General features: G+C 44.6%; 1 protein-coding gene across 1 annotated transcript; it reads right to left on the reverse strand.

Annotated features, from left to right (window-relative positions):
* Positions 1–2,044: 2,044 nt before the first annotated feature.
* HMGN5 (high mobility group nucleosome binding domain 5) lies at positions 2,045–12,562 on the reverse strand. Its single transcript, XM_044682676.1, has 6 exons — positions 12,518–12,562; positions 10,766–10,795; positions 8,077–8,106; positions 7,727–7,780; positions 4,901–5,044; positions 2,045–2,716 (listed from the first exon to the last, which is right to left on the reverse strand). The coding sequence occupies exons 1-6, from the start codon at positions 12,530–12,532 to the stop codon at positions 2,669–2,671; spliced, it is 321 nt and encodes a 106-aa protein (XP_044538611.1). The 5' UTR covers positions 12,533–12,562; the 3' UTR covers positions 2,045–2,668.
* Positions 12,563–23,593: the final 11,031 nt, after the last annotated feature.

The raw sequence follows: 23,593 nt of genomic DNA on the forward strand, positions 1-23,593 counted from the left end.
CTAATCTGACGACTACAATACAATGAAACTTGGAAAGAGTTGCCTTAGAAACAGACTGACAGATGTTATTATTAAAAATGTTATTATTAAAAAAGCAGAATTTTCCTTTCCTTTGGCCCCTCTTTAAAAAGTTTGCCCATCACTGCTCTGCACAATTACTCACGGATCTGGCTAACACATCCAATTGGATCCTTTCCTGGAGGAAAAATCTTTGGGGGCTCCCCATTCATTGCCCAAAGGATCAAAAAGGAGCTCCTTAGGCTAGCATTTTAAATCTTCCGCAGTGTGGCTTCCAGCTTTATTATTTTTTTTCCTTCTTTACTGAACTCTGCATTCAGCTCAAATGAAGCAGTAGTATTTCCAAACTTGTGGCACTGTTTCCCCCCTTCCCCCACATACCACCTTCAAGTATTTGCACAAGCCGTGCCCCCAGGCCTAGGCCAGTAAATTGCTCCCCCCCCCATCCCCACCTCTCAAACTCCTCTTCTTCCTTCCAGGTTCATTTATTTCTTTTTCCACCTTCCCTCCTCAATTTAATTTGTATTGGACTAATCTTTATTCCCTTACTATGGCGCAAATCCCTCAGGAGGGCAAGAAACGCTTCCTTTGTCTTCATATCCTCCGCTCGGGGTTCCTAGTGACCATTTCATGATGTACCAATAAATGAGAGTAAAAGAAGGGTTATTGTTTTTCGGCATTAGGTTCTCCACAACTTTATTTGCTGATCCTCTAACTGAGGGGCTCTTAGCCTAGGACTTGGGGACTGTAACAAATATTTTAATAGCCGTAGCTTTCAGTTCATTTAGAATACTACATGTTTTATTTGAGGCATTTAATTTATTTCATTTAATGAATTCTGAGGAGCCCACAGGCTTCGCCAGAATGGCTGCCCAAAGGGGTCCTTCCAAGCATTATGGGATTTTTTTTGATTTCCCTTTTTGTTATTTGGAACTCAGAGCTAGTATTACTCCTTGGAATTTTGCTTCACTCAAGGCTATCTTAGTATTCATTTGACCTGACCCAAACCTTTCCCATCAGATGTGAAAATGTACTTTAGAGCCTTCTACATTTCTTAGATAAGAAGCCAGTGGAAGAATCTCAACGGTCCACGACTCCTTGGCGATGCGAAGACAAGATGTCCTTCTCAATGGGCTTCTTTGTGAACCCTCTAAATGCAGTGGAACCTGGAGCCCGACTTAGTTGATTTCACTAGAGTTTGTGTGATAAGGTTTATTTCCTTAGGAGACGTATGAGATTGTGACTCTGTTTAACTTTGTCCAACTGTTATGATGGCGAAGGAAGGATAAGGGTATGGCCCGGAAGAACTGGACAAGATTGCAATGTGTAAAAGAAGGATCCCTCTGTCACTCGGGTGTCATTTTGTCTAGAAGACTCATAAGAGTCCTAATTGGGATCTGGCTTTTCCTGGGCCTGTGCTGGAGTATAATAACCTAACCTCGATTTTTGCCCCCATAATTTCTGCATCCCAGTCAATATATCTTTTTTTTTAAAACCCTTAACTTCTGTGTATTGACTCCTAGGTGGAAGAGTGGTAAGAGTGGGCAATGGGGGTGAAGTGACTTGCCCAGGGTTACCCAGCTGGGAAGTATCTGAGGCCACATTTGAACCCAGGACCTCCCGTCTCTGGGATTGAGAAATCCACTGAGCCACCCAGCTGCCCCCTAGCTACGATTTTTTAAGTGACGTCTAAAAATCTGTTTTAAGGGTGAATCCTCATGGGTCTCTAAGGCTGTATATAACTGGAGAAAGTAGTCAAGCCGTAGCTGAAGAATCCAACTATTGCGATGCTATCCGTGACACAGTGAAGCATCTAAAAGGAGAGGACATCTAGTGTACCTGGGCAGGACCTCCCTTGGACAAGATGCAGATAAGAGCCAAGCACGGAGAGAAGGCACAGATAGGTTACGATCCCCACTAGCAGAGGGGGGTGACCACAGGAATGAGACTTTGGACACACCCAATTAAGAGTTATAACATTCGGTCGATTCTACTTTTGGAATAAAGAAATCCGATGAATCCCAAACACATTTCGAGGAGTCTTTTTATTTTATTTAGATAAATCCAGCAAAATTTCTAATAGAGGCTACACATACAATCCACCTGCCCTTCTGAAATAAACATTTGTACTTTGTTTAGAAACATGATTACATTTTACTTTCTTTCAAAAACTAATATTAAAGTTATATTTGGGAAAGATATTTCCAACTCTTAGAATCTCATGAAAATAGCTCACCTTCTTTATAAAATCAACCCACAGACACCCTGGACTAGCCGGAAGCAAGAGCTTTCCATTCGGGACCTCCCCACTTCGCTGAATTAAACATGTACCAGGGCCAAAGGAAAATCCAAAGGACGGAAAGGATAGCTCACACAAAGAAGGGACACAGTGACAAAAGTCAGAAGCTACCACCACTTATTCTTCCCATAGATCAAACTATTACAATCACAAAATGCAGAGACAGTGATATCTTGTTGGCGACACCATACCCAAGCAACCAAGATGGAGACGTTCCAGAATTAACTTCATGCTCAAAAAAAAAAAACACCTGCATTTAGAAAATAGTTGATAAAAATATTCCTCTATGTTAACAATACAGGATGGAGGTACAGATACCAAACTGATGGAGATACAGGGCAGTGTTAAGTTTTACTCAGACTTGGTTGCTTTCTCCTCTGGTTCTTCCACCGCTGGCACCTGGTTGTAATGGAACAGAGATAAAAAAATATCTTACTTGCGAGTGTCATAAAACTTCTCCCCAATCTTTACAGCCAACCTTATCTCTTATGTCTTCTTTACAAGATTCCTTTCTCTAGAGCAAGGCAAACTTCCTTCTATTCCCTAGATAGGCAAACTACCTGTTTTAATATGGGCTAAGCAGTGGAATTGTGCGGCGATTAAGCGGGGTTGGGGGGAGAGGGAAAGAACATGAAACATGTAACTAGGGGAAAATATTCAAAATAAAACTATAATAAAAAATAATATGGGCTAAGAATGCTAGTCGTAAGAATGGTTTTTACATTTTCGAATAATCGTTCTTATCTCCCAAATGATGGCTGGGTTCGACCCCCCACTAGTGGGCAGGACTCCTGCCCTCTAAGAAAGACCACCCACCCCTCTCTGGCCAAACTGAGACTTGGAATTTGAATGAGAATAAAACCAGAGCTTAGATTCAGACCCCGGCCCTGGAGAACAAACTCTTGGGCTTCCTACCAAGTTGGAAAGGCTCTCAAGCATGTACCCATCTTAAAGGCTGCAAGTACCATGCTGTTCCCAGTAGAGAACTATTCTTGAAGTCAGAAAGACCTCATTAGCATCCCCAGTCAGTTACTTATTAGCTATGTGACCTCAGGCAAATCACTTAACCTTTAAGAGGGTTAGCTGACTCATCTGTAAAATGGGGATTATAGTAGCACCCACTTCATACGGTTCTTCCCGTGTTTTTCACACCCTACAGCTCTGGGTAAATGTGAGCTATTACTCTTATTAAGAGTATTGAGGTGGTTGAAATCTGTGTTGATGTAGGGAAGACCCACCAAAATGAAATCACCCAGGGGGTCACTGGGTAGCTCAGTGGATGGAGAGCCAGGCCTAGAGACGGGAGGTCCTGGGTTCAAACCTGGCCTCAGATACTTCCCAGCTGTGTGACCCTGGGCAAGTCACTTGACCCCCATTGCCTACCCTTACCACTCTTCTGCCTTGGATTGATTTCTAGATAGAAGGTAATGTGTGCTATGAAACTCTGAACATTGACATGGGAATCAAAAGTACCAGAATGCCAAATATGTGACTTTGACCAAATCCCATGAAATAAAGGGAATTTGGACTTAAAAAAAGACAGAAGGTAAGGGTTTTTTTTTTAAAGACTGTAAATTATAGAGCAGTCGCAATCTGAATTGATGGAGGGAGTTTTCCTACAAGGCAATTCCCCGTCCCAGTGAAATCACAAGTCTAGATTAAAAAAAAAAAAAAAGGACAAGAGAATTCATTTTCATGGCCCTTCTAAGTTACAAAAGTAAGGAATACACAGAAAATCTGACTGGGAAGCCAAAGGCTCGCACCCTATAACGAGCTCATTTACAAATGCCAGAATCTTATTAAAATACTAGTTGGCATATTTAAAAAACAAGTTCTGCATTCAGCTCTGTATTGGTCTGCACAGAAAACTGACAAGCACATTTGGAGGAGTCCGGCAATGCACGAAAACATCAGCAATAGCCACTGTTGGAGGCGGGCTGGGAGCTTTCTTAAGGCTGAACTCATAACTGGTGCATTTGGTGGTTTCGGTGGGGTAAGGTGAGCACACAGAATGACTGCGTATTCTTAGAACGAAGTTCTACTAGCAGAGCTCAGATTATCATAGAGTCTGATAAATGGCGGTGATTTCGGTCAATCACTCCAATTTATAGATAAACCATAGCCCAAGCTGGGCAAGTAACTCCCCCAAGGGCACAAAGCAGCAGGATAAATGCCGTGATAAGCCACTTGCTTCAGGTTACAGCCATTCCAACATCTTTTCTCATCTCCATCTGATATTCTCCTTTTCATCTCAAATGTCCCCCACCCAAGGAGATTAGACAATAGAATTCAACAAGTTTTGACCCTCTGAAATAAAACTACAAAAGACATCCCAGGAATAGTAGACAGAATTGAAGACTGGGGAGGCAAGAGACCTGGATTCTACTCTTGGTTCTCTCACCAACTAGCAGTGTGACTTGGGGCTCCTCACTCCCTTTCTCTGGGCCTCAGTTTCCTCTTTTTTTAAATTAGAAGATTAGAAAAGATGATCCCCAAGATTCCTTCAATTCAGGTTTTGCAATTTGTTTCTTTTTAGGTAAAATCATCACGAAAATATCTATATTACATATTTATTCAACTTACATCGAAGGGTACCTCATTGGTTTGGGTTTCTCCATTTTCAGAGTGGTTTTCTTCTTTAACTTCCTCCTCCTTGGTCTCAACTTTGACTTTGGCTGGCCCCTTCTTGCCTTTGATTTCCTTTTTATCGTTTGCTACGTTCATTTTCTGCCCAGTAACAGAGGGACAAACAATTAATACACAATTTTAACTGTAAACTGTACGTTTTAACCACAAACAGTTGTGTTTGTTGGCTCCTCTTAATCCCCTTGCTTCTAAAATATAGAATATTTTACTTCTAATATGGTTATCTCAGAGTCAGTTCTGAGTCCTCTTAGTCTTTATTTTTTAAAAAAAAAAACTAATGATTATTTTTTAATTTAAAAATGTTTTATATGTAATAACAAATTTCCACATAATTTTTCTGAAGTTATATGATCAAACTTGACTTTTTATTATTTTTAACAAGCATCTATTTTCTCTCCCTCTCATTTCTCTTCCCTTTCCACTCCTGCCCCCTCCACTTAACAATAACAAAGAAAGGAAAACTATAGCTCTCCTAACAAATAGTCTAGTCAAGAAGAAGAAATTCCAGCCTGACGGTGGCATATTTTTATTTTCTTTTCACTCTCTTCCTGAGATATAATCTATAGACTTGGTTTCTAGCTCTTTGCCTGCTGCCTGTCCTGCCAGTACCTCAAACTCAGTCTATCCAGAACTGAATGCATCATCTTCCCTCTCAAAGCCTCTTGCCCTTCTCCTGACTTCTCTGTTTTTGTTAATAACATCGTATCTGCTGAATGTTGAGCATCACCTTTGACTCTTCCATTTATTTTATGCCCTGCCCCAATATTGAACCATTTGACCAGGTCATATCAATTCTGCCTTCAAAAAATGTATTTTATTTTATTTTATGCCCTGCCCCAATATTGAAACATTTGACCAGGTCGTATAAATTTTGCCTTAAAAAAAATTCTGCCTTCTTGAACCTGTCTCTTTCTTTTCTCCTGCTACCACCCCAAGTTATGTTCTCATTGCCTCTTGCCCTACATGACAGCCTAATTATATATGTTCTTTATTCATGCTTTTGCCCGATAAAATTTCCTAAAGTCTATCTGTGATTATGCTACTCTTCTGCTCAAAAGCCTTCGGTTGATCCCCATTGCTTAGTGAAAGTCCAAATCATCAGCCTGGTATTAAAGGCTTAGCATGATATGGCCAAGTACCTCTCTAGCTTGCCGCTCCTTGCAAAGTACTCAAATGTTCCAGCCAAGTGGCACTACCCTATTATCTCAACACGTCCCATACTTTCCTGTCTCTGTGCATGTTATTCCCTTCACCTGAAATGCTCTTCCTCTGTTTGTCTCTCACCCTAGAATCAAGGCAAGTTCTTTCTCCTATGAATATCGCTGCCCAATGCTTTGTACCTGGCTTAAGACACTTACCGGATCATGCTGCGTTTGGCTGTTATTGCATGCTAGCTTATCCCCCCTATTAGATCATAACCTCCTACTGGGCAGGGACTGTATGCCACTCATCTCTGTATTTCAATGCCTAACACACAGGCCGAATCGAAGTTGTAGTGATCAGTTTTTAGCAGAGTTGCACCAGTGTTCAGGTCTCTTTGGACTCTTACGGAAGAACAAACCACGAGCCTCTAATGTTCTAAGTCCCAGAGGGCTTTTGAGCTTGGGCAGCACAGGTGGGCAGTATTAAAAAGAAATGAGCTAAGATGGTAGTCTCGGGAGCAGGGACATAGCAAACTCTGTGCCGTCCCTGGCAACAAGAGCAGGTACCAAGGGATGCTGCCCTGGGGGAAAAGCTCTTTGTGGACATGTGAGTAATATCGACAACCAAGAGGTGACCAAAAGCCACGTTTTTTTCTAGCTAACCTCGTCATCTAAAACAGAAGAGCTTAGAATCATGCAGAAAGCGTCTTCTCTCCCGAGGCCAGTACGCTGTTTTTCATGATGCCAAAACGAATGGTTCAAAAGGGAAAATGTCAACCAAGAAAACCAGCCGTTTCTGTCTCCTCAACCTCAAATAACCAGTTGGTTTGATTTTTTTCTTCTTCCATTGAATGAATCAGTTGCTCTAATGAATCGATCAAACCACCTGGTGCTTTGGTCTTGTGGAGAGGCAGTGCCTGGGATCACGAAACTGTCCTTTGACATGAGACTATAACTCAGTTGGCTAATGGGCGACAGTGACTCTTTTGTGTGTTTTCAGATATTTGTACCTATAAAAGGTCAACCGGTCAGAGAGTGGTTCCCCAAACTTGTTCTTAGGAAGTAGTCTAACATGCCAAATATCTTAGCCACGTCACCTCTTGGAAATTAAAAGCAATTAAAAGCAGAGTACCTTCTAGGTCTAAATCTACTACTAATGCTCAAAATATTCCCAGGAGTAAGGCAAGCGTTCAGCCTGACACTGTAACTATTTCTACACTGGCATTAGCCACATCACCCAAGTGCCCGTGTAGAAAGCGTTCGTTATGTCCACTGGCGGTTTTGCTCTTCCCCTTCTTTTTCCTCCTCCGTATGGCCTCAGTGTTCCGGTACACTGCCAAAGGCACGAACATGATCACTTAATGGGTCTTTTCCAGCTTCCATTTGTATCTGTCTCCTCGAAAAGGTCAACGCGTTATTTTTAAGTGCCAAAACACAGTGAACACAAAAGGAAACACGGAGCAAGGAATTGCTCTTGTCCAAGAGGCTTATACTTGGACATGGGGTGGAAGAAGAAAGTACATTTTTTAAAGAAAGAAAGCCAAATTGCCCGTGTTTTACTGATAATGTATTTCAAGAGAGAAACATCTTGCTCTTTTGAGATTCAGAGTTCAGTGCTTACCTTTGGGGCTGCTGCCTTTTTGGTTTTGGGCTCAGATTTGGGAGGAACAGGCTTCTGCATAGGCACACATATACACACACACACACATATACATATATACATACACACAAAAAAAACCAGAGGTCAGAGAAATGTAGAAACAAATCTGTCACTGCAAAAAGATGACTCACAAACAAGGGAATCCAACTGTTCCACCAACTGGAATGTATATACTTAAAACACAAGTGAAATGATAGATTTCCCAAGCGGTGGTGTTTTCCTAGAATTTCCCCTGTAAGCCCAACACTAAACACGATAGTCTCATTTGTTCAGATCGGCTGTTATCGCCAGAGAAAACAGGCAATACTTACAGCAGACAATCTAGGTGACCGTCTCTTTGGCTATAAAACAAAAAACATTTCCATTAAAGGGAAACCTACACCAAGCAAGGATTATTCATATTTACACGAAATACGACAAATTGGAGCTTGCTACTGTTAATTTTATTTTTTACACTCCCAGGGGAGTTTGTTGCTTCTGGGGGGAATTGGAGCGAGGGGGCGGAGGGGGGGTCAGCTGTAGGTTGGACAAGATCCCTTTTCAGAGCCATTCTCATACTGAGATTCTGCGGTATTCTAAATAAACTGTGAATTTAGGGTTCAAAAATGTGAGGGCAATTACAATTTAGATTCCCACGCACCCCCCCACCCCCCCGCTGCCCCCACCACTACCTGTGACCTGAGGATCATGCAGTCTCCCAGCTGGAAGATACCTGAAGGTGGCTGGGACAACTCATATCTTGATAAAGGACCCCTTCCATGTTATGCCAACAACAAGTGGATGTTTAGGTTTCCCTTGGTCACGTCAAGTGAATGTGAACTCACTCTCTCTCACAGTGGTCCGTTCTACTTTTAACCAGCTCTAATTAGTAGAGTTTTTCTTCATATCAAGGCTAAATTTCCCTCTCTGCCACTTTCACCCACCACTTGTAGGGCTACTCTTTGGGGCCAATGAGAACAAAATGAACCTATCTGCCACGCTAGCCTGTCAAATACTTAAATATAGCTATTTTAATGTTCATTCCTCTAAGAGAAACACCCCCAGTTCCTTTAATCCGTCTTTATAGGCTATTTTCTTGAGGCCCTTCATCATGGTGACTGACAGCTTCTGGAGCTCTCCAGGGTATCAGTGCCCTTTGTAAAATGTGGACCTTACAAGTGAGCACCACACTTCAGATCTGGTCTTGCCAGGGCAGAGGACAGTGAAGCTGTAACCTGCCTCTATGTACTCCTGTTCTGTCAATACAGCTCAGGATGGCATCCAATTTCCTGGCTATCATAACCGATGACTTACATGGAGCTTCAGGTCCATGAGATCCCTCAAATCTTTTCCACCAAAGTGGTGGCCAGCCATGCCTTCCTTATCTTGTACTTGCAAAGTGGATTTTTTTTTTCATCCCAGGGATAAATCTTATTCTCTGTCCAAGTTCATCAGACCAGATTCAGCCCCGAATTCTGGCCTGTCAGGATCTTTGTGAATCCTGACTGTCATCCAGTGGATGAGCTATTCTTAAAGCTTTTTGACTTTATTCAAGTCATTGGTTAGAGCCGAGGCCAAGTGGAGGCTTTTTGGATACCTCTTGAACCCTCCCTCTAAGCTGACCCTTAGCCACTAATGGCTCCTCTTTGGGTCTGGTCCTTCATCCGGTTCCGAATCTGTCTAACTCCATCTCCTCCCTGCCATATCACCATCTAGTTCTTACGGGTAGCAAGAGGAACTTTGTCAAATGCTTTGCTGCAATCTACACTGTATCTACAGCATTCAGTCGGAAATGAGTTCAATTTGGCATGACACTTCAATAATTTGGAAATGATACTAATTACCTCCTAATTGCTGGTTTAAATTAGCACCGTGATTAGTAACAAACAGCCCCCCTTGACGTAAAGAACACGTTCTTTTCAGATCTTAATATGGCAGCTCAATAAAGTGTCGAGTGCCTTGCAATTGGAAGGCTTTCATGCCAGGTATATTTTCTAAGAAATCTTATTGCTACACTGTTGGTTGGCTTGTAGTATAACAGTTCTCTGATTCTGGAGACGGGGGTTCTCCCACCAACTGTGAGGATGCGGATCCACCCTTGTCCAATCCTGTGTGACTCTTGTTGATATTGTCTCATAAATTCACATTCTTGGGTGGGTGGGCATGGGGGGACCTCGCTCACATACTTCTACCATCGTGTGGCTACAAGTGGAAACTGCTGGCCCCCCAGTGGCTATTCTTCAACTGTCTGAGGGATAACCGATGGACAGTTAGCTCATATTAGTTGTGCTATATTAAGAACAACTGGTGGACATTTGGCCCATGTCAGTCGGTTATGCTGACAGTCGGTTAAGTACCTCTGGCTAGAATTCAAGGCTCTCTCCACTCTGTTTCTATCCTACCTTTACAGCCTTATGGCTTATTACTCCCCTCTTCACAATCTGCGCTGTAGCCAAACTGGACAATTTTCTGCCTGGCTTCCCCTGCCCTCCCAAACATTCCCAGAACTCTGCAGCCTCTTTGCCTTTGCTAGTCATGTATGTCCTTGGCATGGCCATCTTCCTCTTCTTCCTCCACTAAATTCCTACCCATTCTTTAAAGCCCAACTCAAGTGCCACCCATTTGTAAATTGTCAACAGGACTGCCTGCCTGTGAAGTGTGACCCACCTACCTCCCCTCTGAGACTTTCCATTTGCCCCCTCAGGCTTCATTTTTGTTTCTGCCTCTCTACTTTTCCCCCTTCTCTCCCTTACACTTCCCAGAATGCCAAGTTGACCCGGGAAGGCAATTCTGGACACCTAGACAACCTAGATGATGAGATCTTTCCTTAACATGTGCACCGTCTGGGTTTTATACTTATGTGGGTATCCTCTCCCCCTCCTAGTGTCCGTGGGCAGAGCTCCTCTCTCAGCTAAGCTTTATGTCTGGTGCCAAGGGCACATCATTCATGTGTGTTGCTGTATCCACCTTACATGTAAGAATTGAGCTTTTCCTTGAAGTGTTATGACAAAGCAAACTCACCTCCTCCTTTACCTGCCCTTCAACGGCTGCCTGTAAAGAAAAAAGAGAAAGGCAACTTGAGAAGATGGCCCCTGCCCAGTCTTAGGGGAGGACAAGAAGAGCCCCATAGCGTTTGGTACTTGGTGGGGTCCAGCCCAAAGACTCGACTGCCTTATTTGTAAGAATGCAGGGCGCAGCCCAGTCGCCTGAAGTGCCGACCTGAGACTTGGCTCCACAGCCATCTCTAGAACTTTTTCCGGACTTTTCCCAATCTTTGCTCCCCAGCAAAAACCAGCCATTCCTTTAAACCCTTCCTTACCACTCCTCTTGCGCTTACCTGAAGTTCGGCAGTATTCGAGCCAACAAAAAGGAGGGGGCGGGAAGGACCGGGCAGTGTTAATGCGCTTTTTTTTTTTTCCTACAGGAAGCCCCTTCTTTCTCACTCTCCTCAGGTGCACCAGCAACTGAGGCTAAGGGGGCCGGTCCCCCCAGCCCTACCTTCACCTCCAAATCCTGTGCCAAAGAACTACAAGTCCCACAAAGCCTCGGGAAAAAAGCCCCTTGGTCCCAGCGTCAGTGCGTCACCAAGCCAGACGTCGGGCAATTTAAAAACTTCCCGCCAGATTACCTGCAACAACCAGGTTGTTGTCAGCTTCGGCTCAAGGATGACTCCCATGAAGTGAACCCCATAGGACTCTGCAGCAGGCGGCTGGGGCTGGCGGGGTTAGAAATGCAGGATTTACCCCCACGCCACCCCGTCTACACCCACAGCCGAGGGATCCCCGAGGGATCAAGGCTCTGGCTCAGGGGGTAAAGGGGTTCGGGAAGGGGGGGCAATTAGGCAGTGTTCCTGAGGCACCCAGATCCCAGCCTGGGGCGCGCCGAGCGCGCCCGGCACAGGTCTCCGGTCTCCTCTTGGAGTCGAGTCGGGGAGTTACCTTTGCAAGAGTTTAGGAGAGAGAGTTGGCAAGAAGCTAAGTGATCTTGCAGAACGGGCTCCCCCAAACCCTTGCAATTGCCGTTTCCGGGCTTCCCCTGCACTCTGTTCCCTTGGCTCCTTTAGGTGGCCTCTGAGAGCACCTGAACTTCCTAGGAGACCCGGAGATGGCTCGGCTCCCTCCGAAGTTCTTAATTATGGCTGTGAATCTCTCTCCCTGCTCAAGGACAGTTGCAAAATCTGCGCCGCCTAATGGCCCAGAATTACCACTGCACAGCCATCTGGCACGACCAGAAGTGGAGGAGGGAGGGGGAAAAAAGGGAGAACAAAGGCAAATACTAGAGAAAGACGCAGGGATCGCTCCCCAAATCTCCCTCCTGGAGGATCCAGCTGGCTGCCCGAGAAAAGCTCGAGGCAGAGGGAGGGGGCTGGTGCCTGGCAGGGTGGCCGGCGGGAGCCCCGGCTCACCAATCGGGGTGCGCAGGGGAGGAGGCAGCGGCGCTAGGGCTGTAAGGGAGCCAGCATGGAGACCCCGCGCCCGTTGCTCCGAGTCTGGTAAAGCCAGCCGTCCGAAGTGCAATGAGAGGCTCACCCAACACCGGCGCCCGCTCCCCGAGCCCGGCTCTAGCTCTAGCCCCAGCCCCAGCCCCAGCCTCAGACTCGATCCCGAGCCCCGATCCTCGAGCCTTCTTCGCCTTCCCTTCCTTTGCCTACTCCAGTTCGGCACATGCATCAGAGCGCTCTGGCAGCCTCCAGCCCAGAAACAGCGCGAGCTGCCCGGGCTCAAATAGACAGGCGAGCGGCTCCTGACCCTTCCCACTCTTGCCCGCACTTACCTTTCTTTTGGGCATAGTTGCACCTCGGAATGAGTGGCTTGCAGTTGCAAGGGAGAAAGCGAGAGCTAAAGCTCGCCGCGATCGGCTGTTTGCAGGGCGGGAGACTTTCCCGAGAACTAATTGCAGCCGGACTTGCACCTCCAAAAATTAAAAGCCCTTTTTATTGCAAACACTCAAATACACCAAGACGCAACCAAACTGCATGAATGGGAGCCACGGTGGGAATGACAAGCGGGCCGGCCAATGCTGTAAGTAGGCCGGCCAGGGGGCGGGGCCTGGATACGTGCGGGCTGCTCTCCTACGCGGGGCGCGCTGGCCGCTCGCTAGCTCGCTCTCTCCGAGCCTAGGGACTGAGTCGGCGTAAAGTGCTGGAGGGGTACGCTTGGCGGGAGGGAGTGGGAGAGGGATAAACGTGCTGCCCTGGGGCCATTCTAGGCAACTGGGAACCGCCCCCGCCGCTCTCCTGCTGGCCGAGGCACCCGGGCAAAGGTGGCAGCGCCCACCAGGTGGACAGAGAATGAATGGACGCAGGGCCTCGCCCCTTCCCTCCCGCCACTCAGCCTCTACTCCCTCCTGAATATTTGGGGTCCCTGGACACGGCCGATCTGGGAAGGGGGCGGCAGGGCTCGGTCAGGGGGGCACCTGCGATCGCCTGTTATCCCGGCGGGGGTGCCAGTGGGGCTAACAGGCCTGGCTCCCAAGGGAGGGGCCCCGTCTCCGCCCTCAGCAGCAGCGGGGCCAACGGCTTCGTGCCCTCCAAAGTCCTGCACTAGAGTGGGCGGTTGGGGGGCTGCGGCTAAGGGCCACTTCTGTAACTCTACCTGGGTGACCTTGGACAGGCTCTCCCGCACCTTCCACCCCTCTCCCTGGCTCTCTTTTCTTGACTCTCAAATGGGGAGTTTCGACTAGACAGCATCTCGCGTCCCTTCCAGCCGTGCCATTGTCGCTCCTCGGGCCCTTGCCATTTTAGGCAGACGTTCTAAGCTCTAACATCCGTCCTCTGCCTTCCCTTCCTCTCCTCGAGCCCCCTGCCCCGACGATCTGTGTTTTAAGGCCCCAGTCCACGTTCCACCTTCCTAACCCCACCCAGCACGGCCAGCTCTGTTCTCAGAAACCTTCCAGCTCTGACATTTTGTGTTTTCAGGTCTCTCTCTGCGCTGTCATTCTTTGTTCTCAGGTCTCTTCGGGCATTAACCTACCTTGGCCTTAGCTCCCTTCCAACTCTGCCATTCAGTGTTTGAAGAACCCTTCTACCTCACAAATGCTACCTTCCAAAGTCCTACCCAGCTTGTGTGTTCTATTCCCAGGACCCTTCCAGCTATGCCATTCCTTGTTCTCAGGTCTTTTCCTTAAACGTTCTATTCTAAGGTTCTTTCCAGGACTGACGTTCTCTCTTCCGAAGCCTCTTCTAGCTTCAATATTTTGCCTTTGAGTTCTGATATCCTCCATTCCACAGCCCCTTCCAGCACAGTCATTCGGTATTCTCAGCTCTCTTCCATTTCTGCCTTTCTTTGGTCTCAAGTCCCTTCTGCCCGGAACAGTCTTTCTTTTAGGCCCCTTCCAGCTCTGAGGTTCTCAGGTCTCTTGCAGCTCTGGCATTCTTTGTATTCAGTTCCCTCCCTGGTTGTGATATTCCCTTTCCTCACGTCCCTTCCAAGCTCTAATATTCTATGTTTTAAACCCTCATCCAGCTCTAGCATTCCAGGGTCCCTCTAGTTCTTACAGTCTGGCTTTTCAGATCCCTCCCAGGCAGGATAGTCTTTTTTTCTGAGGTTCCATCCAGCTCTTTTATTTGCTATCATGCTTTTTGACCACCTCTGACGTTCTCTTTTCTCAGATCCCTTCTAGCTCTAACATTCTATATTCAAAAGACTCTTCCAGCTCAGACACTCTATGATCAAAGGACTCTTCTAGCTAGCTCTAACGGTTTATGTTCTAAGTTCCCTTCCAGAGCTGACATTCTATGTTTTAAGATCCCTTCCTGCTCAGACGTTCTACCTTCTAGCATTGGCATTCTCTGTCCCTTCTGATTATGAACTTTTCTCTTGTAGCTCTGACCTCCCCCACCCCCAGTCTCTTCCAGCTTTCACTATTCTCTCTTCTGGGATCCTTTCTAGCTCTGACACCCTCTGTTTTAAATTTTTTCTAGCATTTAGTGGTCCAAGAACCTATCTAGTTCTCACATTCAGTGTTCCAAGTTCCCTTCCTGACCTCGCACTATGTTCTTAGCTCTGATATTCTTTGTCTTTATGCTCCTTCCATCACTAATATTGTCTGTTTTCAGGTCTTCCCTTTTCTCAGATCCCTTCTAACTCTCTATTCAAGGATCCTTTCTTTGTTCTTAAGTCCCTTATAGCCCTGACATTTGTAGGTTTTCCCCACCTATGACATCCTTTATTCAAAGATCCCTCCCAGCCTGAATATTCTCTGTTTTCAGGACCCTTTCAACTCTAACATGCTATTTTTAGTGGATCTTCCATCCCTGACATCTTTGTTCTCAGGTCTCATCTAGCCCTGAGATTCAGGTTTTCAGATCCCTGCCAGCTATATAATTCTGTGTTCTAAGTTGCCTTCCAGTCCCGACATTCTCTGCTCTAAGGTCCTTTCCAACCCTTACATCCTATTTTCCAAAGATCCTTCCAACCCTGTCGCTGGGTCTCTTGGAGCTCAGACATTCCACCATTCAAGGCTCTGTACATCTCAGACATTCTCTGTCTTCAAGTCCCTCTCAACTCCGGCATTCTTTGTTCTAAATTCTCTCCCAACTCTCTGTTCTTTGACATCCCATGAGTTTACAAGCCTAGTTTCTGTATTGCCCTTAAGTAGTTGGGTAACCTGGGGCAAAGATATCACCTGTTTCTTCATCCATAAAAGGAAGAGTTTGAACTAGATTAAACTAACAAGTATTTCTATTAAATCATGTTCTATGTGCAAAGGCATTCTGCTGGGTTCTGGGATACAGAGAAGAAAATGAAGCAGACCCTGCCTTCGAGAAGCCCAATTAACTAGCTTCTGAAGCCTCTTTCTCCTCCGCAATTCTCCAGAGAGGTTCAGGACAGTCCTTACACTGGAATGGTTTCTGATAGACCAGAGTAGCCAGCTATTTGAAGTTTGCCCTGGAGAACCAACTAATTCTCCTTTATGAGTATTGAAGGGGCAGCTCTTAACCTTCTTGACTGAAGAAGAAAGAAGTTTCTCCTTTTAATCAAATCTGCCTTGCTTGGGACTCAGCCGTCTTAGGAGTCTGCTTCCTGGATAATGTGGGAGTGGAAATTGAAGAGAAATCAGGTAGGATGCTGAACTTTGGGTAAGGAAAAACTGAATTAAAATCTTTCTTTGGACATTTACGAGTGGTGTAACCCTGGGGAAGCCACTCCATCATTGCCTGCCTCGGTTTCTTCATCTGTAAAATGTGTGTGTGTATGAGTATATGGTGTGGAACAACAATATATAGCAATACAGATTGAAAAAAAATTAAACAACGAGGCCGGAAAGTGACATAACCAATCCTACATTTCAGGAATATTTGTTTGGCAGCTGCATGAAAGATAGATTGGAAAGGGACAGGCTGAATGCATGGAGAACAATAGGAAAGCTACTGCACTATTTGAAGTGAGAGGTGACGAGGACCAGGTTGGTTGTGGTATGAGTAGAGAGAAAGGGACAGGCAATAAGAGATGTTGGCTATTAGAGGGGAGGGGGTGGCAAATTAGAGGGACGAGTCAAATCGGACTCTTAGGTGGCAAACAGAGGTGACTATTCAAATGGTAGAAGAAGGGAAGTATGGAGGAAGGGATGGTTGGAGGGAAAGAATTCTGCTTCCAGAATGTTGAATCAGAGATGCCTATGGGACACCCAGGTGGAGATGCCCAGCAGGCAGTTGGAGTTGTGGGGCTGGTATTCAGGAGAGAGATGGGCACTCACAGTCTATCATCCTACATGCTTTGCATCAGCTGCTAGAAAAGCTAATTGTGTTGAAAAGACTCCCAGCTTCACTCCAGCAGTTTAGAAATAGGATTCCTTATCAGTTCAGAGAAATGCCTGTGACCACTCCAGAATAGCAGACTTTTTGCTATATTCATTTCTATCCCATCCAACTAAAATAGGACCTAATCAAACCCCCTGGATACGTGACTGTTCTTCCCCAGCCCAGTGATTTCCTGTGGATTGACATTATGGGATAAAACAGATTAGGATAAAACCTGCTTACTGCAACCCAAACCTTTTCTTTCATCTCCCACTTCCCATCAGCTCCCTCTTCCCTATCTCCCAAGAATGTCAAACTCCACTGCTCTGAATTTTAAGTTGAGAGCATCTATTTCATTAGCGGGCACTCACGTGTACACACACACACACACACACACACACACGCACACCAATTCCAAGAGATAAATCTGTCCATGGGTTTTGAAACCAGGAGAGTGTCCCTTTTTGAGTCTTTATGGTAAAGACCAAGTTGCATGGGACTAGATATATATAATTCAATATGTGGAGTCAATTTTTTGAGGTGGTATGAATAGATCTGGGCAAAATATGGGCTCAGATTTGGGATTAGCTAAAATGAGTGAAGAGCAAGAGGAACTTTGGAATATCTCATCCATCCATTCATCCATCCATCCATCCATCCATCCACCCACCCACCCATCCATCTATCCATCCATTCATCAAAACTTGAAAGTCAGTGTATGATGCAGTGGCAGGAACACTGAATTGCAGGGAAAAAGACCTGAGTTCCAATCTAAGGCTGGCTATTTACTAGCTTTGTGTCTTAGCCTTTCTCTGCTTCAGAGTCCCTACTTGTAAAATGGCAGTAACCATAGTTGGACCAACTACTTTATGAAAAATTTTTAGTAAAGAAAGTATTCTGTAAACCCCAGAGTGCTATAGAGTTGTGAATTGTTGCTATTAGTAGCAGTTTTTTTTAAAAAATCAGGATTCCCTTCACCCCATTCTTCATGGCCACTAGATAATTAATTTAGTTCACATGGAGTCTCAAAAACAATATCCAGTGACCTGTAACACACAGAGGATGCAGTCTTTCTCGATGATATTCTGTTCTGACGTAGCAAAGACTTCTCAACAAACAACCCAGCTTCTGCTCACCAAAATAAATTCTCCTAAAACACTATGCAGAACTACTTTCTGGAATGATTTCTACACACGACTCTGCCCTGCCCCAACTGTATGATCTTCCATTGTTGTATGATGAGTTTTTCGAGTTGAACAATTTAGGGCCAACACTGTCCATTATGCATGACTTGAGTTCTCTGGCTCGCCAAAGTTGTCTTCTTTTACGTCACTGTGGAGATCATTCTTTTGGCTCTGACTTCTTCATTTTACATGTCCCTTCATAGAAGTCTTCCCATGAAAAACACATGGTAGTCAGGTACCTAATTGTGGGCAAGACATTCTGGTCAATGCCATGAGGGATATGGGGTTGTCCTTGGCACACTTTACCTTCAACTTTAAGTGCCAAAGCATTTTACTTATATTATCATCTCATTTCATCCTTGCAACATGCTTGTGGGTAGTCTTTAGGTACTCTAGGAGCCTAGAAGTGGGAGGGTTATTAGGAATGTCCATCTTCACTAGCAAAATTCAAAAGACTCAGCATGTGTATTTAGCCAAGAGTAAGAAAAGCTCAGATTAGTTCCTGAGGTTTCCCACACAGCAGCCCTGTGAAGAAAGATTCCCTACTTTTGTTATTATTTGGTCATTTTTCAGTCGTGTCTGACGTTTTGTGATTTTCTTGGCAAAGACACTGGAGTGGTTTGTTTGCCTTTTCCTTCTCCAGCTCATTTTACAAATGATAAACCTGAGGCAAACTGGGTGAGGTGACTTGCTCAGGACTGCACAGCTAATAAGTAACCGAGGCTAGATTTGAACTCAGGATCTGATGTCATCTTCCTGATGTGAGGTCCAACACTCTATCCACTGCATCACCTAGCTGCCCTAGATTCCCTTGAGGGAACCTGATTTTCCCAGTCGCTTCCTCACTCTGTGTGCCTCTCACTCCCCAAAGTCCTTTGCTTTACACTATTCTAATGGCCTTGTCCTGTATTCCAGTTTTCTGTCTTTCAGTAATATCCTACTTTGAGGCCTCAAAGACTACACCAGAGAAGCTCAAGCTCTGGAATTCAGGGCTTTCCAAGCTGGAAAAGCTGAGTTAGGTGGACCAATCAGTCAATCAGTGAGTTAACAAGCATTTTTTTAGGTGCCTACTTTGTTGTGGGCACTGTGGGATAGAAGAACAAAGATTGATCAATCTCCACTATCATTCTTCCACATATCTATCCACATATCATATCATCCACATATCTATCTACATACATAAAGTAGTTAAATACAAGTCAGTCTGGGAAGAAGGGCATTTACAGTTGAGGGCAATCAGGAAAGGCTACAAGCAGAAAATGGCACCCAAGATGCATTTTTAAGATGTAATTATTAAGTTGCATGTAAAAATGTAAAGGACAATAGGAATTCTCTGATCCTGGGGTAAAAAAGGAATGCACGGAGGCAGGTAGGTGGCCCAGGGAAGAGAGAGCCAGACCTAGAGACACCGACACTTCGTAGCTGTGTGACCCTGGACAAGTCCCTTAACCCCAGTTGCCTAGCAATTATTGCTCTCTTGCTTTATAACCAATGCTTAGTACAGATTCTAAGATGGAAAGGAAGGGTTTTAAAAACAAAAAGAAAGGAGTGAAAAGGAGCTTGGCATGGAGGATGGCCAGTGAAAGGGTTTAGAGGCAGAAGATGGAACGTCGTGTATGGGGAACAGCATGTCGGTCCGTTTATCTGAGTATAGGAGCGTTTGAGGCATAGTCGGCCTTAAAAGGTAGATGAGAGCTGGATTGTGGAGAGCTTTAAAAGCTCCATGGAGAAATTTCCATTTTATTCCAGAGGCAAGTGGAAACCACTAGAGTTGGTTGAGGAGGGGAGTCACATGGTCAGATCTGAGCTTAATGAAAATGACTTTGGGTAGAGTGTAGGATGGGCTAGAGGGAGGACAGACTGGAGGCAGGGAGACCCAGTAGGATACTGCTTAAATAAGGTAGGGGAGAGCCAGTGAAGGTTCAAACTAAGGAGGTAGCTGTGGAAGTGGAGGGAAGGAGCCACACTGGAAACATATTGTGAAAGATGGAACAGCGACATTTGGCAACTGACCAAACATGGGAGAGGGCAAGGCGGGCCCCTAGAATAATGTTCAGAATAATGGCCCGGGCGTGATTGTGAATCTGAGACCCTGAAAGGATGCGGGTGCCTTCAGTGGAAATAAGGAAGCTTGGAAGAAGGGTGGGTTGGGGGGAAAGATAATGAGATTGGTTTTGAACGCATTCATGAGTTTAAGATGTTTCTAGGATATGCATTCGAAATGTTTCATAGGTAATTGAGGATACAGGATTGAAGCCCAGGGGGAGGAGAAGGAAGTTAGATATGTAGATATATGGGAGTTATCTGCATAGAGATGATAGTTAATCTCATGGGGCCTGATGAGGTTACTGAGAGAGGGGAGAGAGCAGGGGTTCTTAGCATTTTCCTTGCTATGGACCCCTTTGGCAATCTAATAAAGCCTGTGTTCTCCTCACAATAAATTAAAAAATTACTTTAATTATTTATTTAATTTTAACATTATTTTCTTTTTAAATTGAGTTTCAAATTCTCTCCCTCACTCTCACCTCTTCCCCACCCACTAAAAAGACAGACAAAATGATATAAATTAATTATACATGTGAAATCATGCAAAACGTATTTCTGTATTAGCCATATCGCAAAAATAAATAAAGAAAATAAGACAATTACACTTCAGGAGGCAGCTGGGTGGTTCGATGGATTGAGAGCCTAGCTTAGAGATAAGAGTTCCTGGGTTCTGATGTGATCTCAGACACTTCCTGCCTGGGTGACCCTGGGCGAGTCACTTGACCCCCATTGCCTACCCTTTACCACTCTTCTGCCTTGGAGCCAATACACAGTATTGATTCTAAGATGGAAGGTGAGGGTTTAAAAAAAAAAGAAAAGAAAATTATACTTCAATTTCTACTCAGAGTTCATCAGTTTGCTCTCCGGAGGTGGAGAGCATTTTTTTCATCATGAGTCATTTGGAATTGTCTTGGGTCGTTGTCTTGATTAGAGTAGCCATGTCCTTCACAGTGATAATATTGCAGTGATTATGCACAATGATCTCCCACTCCTTCCCATGTCACTTTGTACTAGTTCCTATAGGTCTTGCCATTTTTTCTAAAACTCTCCTCCCTATTTCATATAGCACAATAGTGTTCCATTTCAATCATGCCACGACTTCTTCAACCATTCCTCAATTAAAGAGCATCTCCTCAATTTCTGATTCATTCCTACCACAAAAAGAGCTACTTATCAATATTTTATATATAGATCCTTTTCTTTTTTCTTTGATCTCTTTGGGGGTATAGACCTAGTAGTGGTATTGCTGGGTCAAAGGGTAGGCACAGTTTTATAGCCCTTTTGGGCATAGTTCTAAATTATTCTCCAGAATGGTTGGACGAGTTCAAAACTCTACCAACATTTTAATCAGTTTTCCTATTTTTTGTTATAAAAACCCTTACTTTCCATCTTAGAACCAATAGAATTAATATTGATTCTAAGGCAGCAGAGTGGTAAGGACTAGGCAATGGGGGTTAAGTGACTTGCCCAGGATCATACAGCTAGGAAGTATCTGAGGTCAGATTTGAACCCAGGACCGGACCTCCCACCTCTCTACCTGTCTCTCAATCCACTAAGCCAGCTAGCTGCCCTCAGTGTACCTATTTCCCCTCAACTCCTCTAATATTTGTCATTTTTTGAAGGTGTGAGGTGGTACCCCAGAGTTGTTTTAATTTTTATTTCTCTGATTTATAGTGATTCGGAACATTTAATTCATATGACTAGAGATACCTTTGATTTCTTCTTCAGAAAAGTGCCTATTTGTTTCAATTGGGGAATAGCTCTTATTTTTATAAGTTTGGCTCAGTTCCCAAGATATTTGAGAAAAGATGTCTTTATCAGAGAAATTTGTTGTAAAACTTTTCAATATTAATTCATCGTCTATGGTACCCTGTAGCAAAATATAGTTTGCCTGATTTATCTCTTTTAATTAGGTCTCTTTTTGCCTTTGCTTTGTCTGAGATCATGATTGAAATTCCTCTGACTTTTTTACTTCAGCCAAAGCATAATAGATTCTGCTCCAGTCCTTTATTTTAGCTTTATGTGTATCTTTCTGTTTCAAGTGTGTCTCTTGTAAACAACATATTGTTGGATTCTGGTTTCTAATCCATTCTGCTATCTGATTCCATTTTATGGATGAGCTCATCCCATTCACATTCACAGTTATGATTACTAATTGTATATTTCCCTCCATTCTGTTTTCTTCTCTTTCTTCTCTCTTTGTACCAGTTCCTATGAGTGAGGTTCAAGCAGTTTCTGCCATCCCTCCCTCATTTTCCCATCCACTATAGCAGTGATGGCATGACAAGTGTGCCAGAGATGGCATGCAGAGCACTCTCGGTGGGCATGTGCCGCCCTCCCCCCCCCCCCCCCGTTCATTACTAGAAAGGCAGAGGGACTCAGATGGAGCTGTTCCCCTCCCCCTCTCAACCACACCTGATGACATTTTTTCGTTTCACCCACCCCTCTGTCTAGCAGCCCAGTAGGAGCACACAGAGGGTAAGGTGGGCAGCTCACAAGCAGCAGAGCTGGAGGGGAGCAGAGCCCTTGTGCCACTCCCCTCCCCCTCTCTACACTCACTAAGGACATTCCTCACTTTACCTGCTCTTCTGCCCAGCAGCCCAAAAGGAGTGTTTTCTCCCTTCCCTATGTGGGATAAGGGGTGGGGGCAGAACAAGCCTGGCACTCAGTGTGGGAGAGGGTCACAGCACTCTGTTTCTAAAAGGTTCACCATCACTGCACTGTAGAAACTCTTCCTTGCAATCTTCTTTTATGTGAGAAAAGTTTCCCTACTTAACTCTCCCTTCTCCCTTCTCCTGGTGCATATCTCTCTCTCTCTCACCTCTTCTTTTTTTAGAGATCATCCCAACATAACTGACTCATAGCCCTGCCCTCTGTCTATGTAGATTCCTTATAACTAGCTTAATAGTGATATAGTTCTTAGGAGTTATATGTATCATCTTCCCACATAGGAATATAAACAGCTTAACTTTATTGAATTTTGTAGATTTCTCTTTCCTAGAGGGGAGAGAATTTTAGGAGACAAGTTGGTCAACCACATCAGATGCAGCATATTGAAAGGTGAATGCTGAGAAGAGATCATCAGTTTTGGCAATTAAGAGATTGTTATCAACTTTGGAGAGAACAATTTCAGTTGAATGATGAAGTTCAAATACAGAATGCAGTGGGTTTAGAGACTGAGAAGAAAGGAATTGGAGGTAGCAAATGTAAACCACTTTTTCAGGGGGTTTAGCTGAGAAAGGTAGGAGATATATAGGACAAAGACTGAGAATATGGTAGGGTCTAGTGAAGGGTGTTTTTTTAAAGATGGCAAAGATAGGAATATTTAAAAGTAGCAGAGAAGGAACCCATTAAAAAGGAGAAGCTGAAGATTTTAGAGAGTGATGTGTGGCTGAGGATACAATCTGTTAAAATCAGCTAAACTTGGGGCAGCTAGTTGGCTCAGTAGGTTGAGAGCCAGGCCTAGAGAATGGGAGGTCCTGGGTTCAAATATGACTTCACATACTTCCTAGCTGTGTGACCCTGGGCAAGTCACTTAACTCCCATTGCCTAGTCCTTTCCAGTCCTCTGCCTTGGCACCAATATACAATATTGATTCTAAGATGGGAGGTAAGGTTTAAAAAAACTGAAGGGATCAGATCAAGGGCTTTTATAAAAGGATTGACTTCTGTGAAGAAGAGCTACCTCTGTTTGATACTGAGAGAAAGACAAACAGGATAAGAGATGATGTTAAGAAATTTCGAGATTATGAGACTGAGAGAAGAGGGAGCTTATGTAAAATGGCCTTGATTTTTTTTAGTAAAGTAAGAGGAAAGATCCTCATCAGAGAGAGGAAGGGAGGAGGAGTTGCAAGAAGATTTGGAATAGCTTCTGAGGGGA

The sequence above is a fragment of the Gracilinanus agilis genome, chromosome X (genome assembly GCF_016433145.1).
Source record: "Gracilinanus agilis isolate LMUSP501 chromosome X, AgileGrace, whole genome shotgun sequence".
NCBI classification, from domain to species: domain Eukaryota; kingdom Metazoa; phylum Chordata; class Mammalia; order Didelphimorphia; family Didelphidae; genus Gracilinanus; species Gracilinanus agilis.

Coding starts and splice junctions, on each gene's coding strand:
- HMGN5 (XM_044682676.1), bottom strand. Junction 8,107..10,765: donor AAGGGCAGGTAAAGGAGGAG/GTGAGTTTGCTT, acceptor TTTGTTTTATAG/CCAAAGAGACGGTCACCTAG. Junction 2,717..4,900: donor CCAATGAGGTACCCTTCGAT/GTAAGTTGAATA, acceptor CATTACAACCAG/GTGCCAGCGGTGGAAGAACC.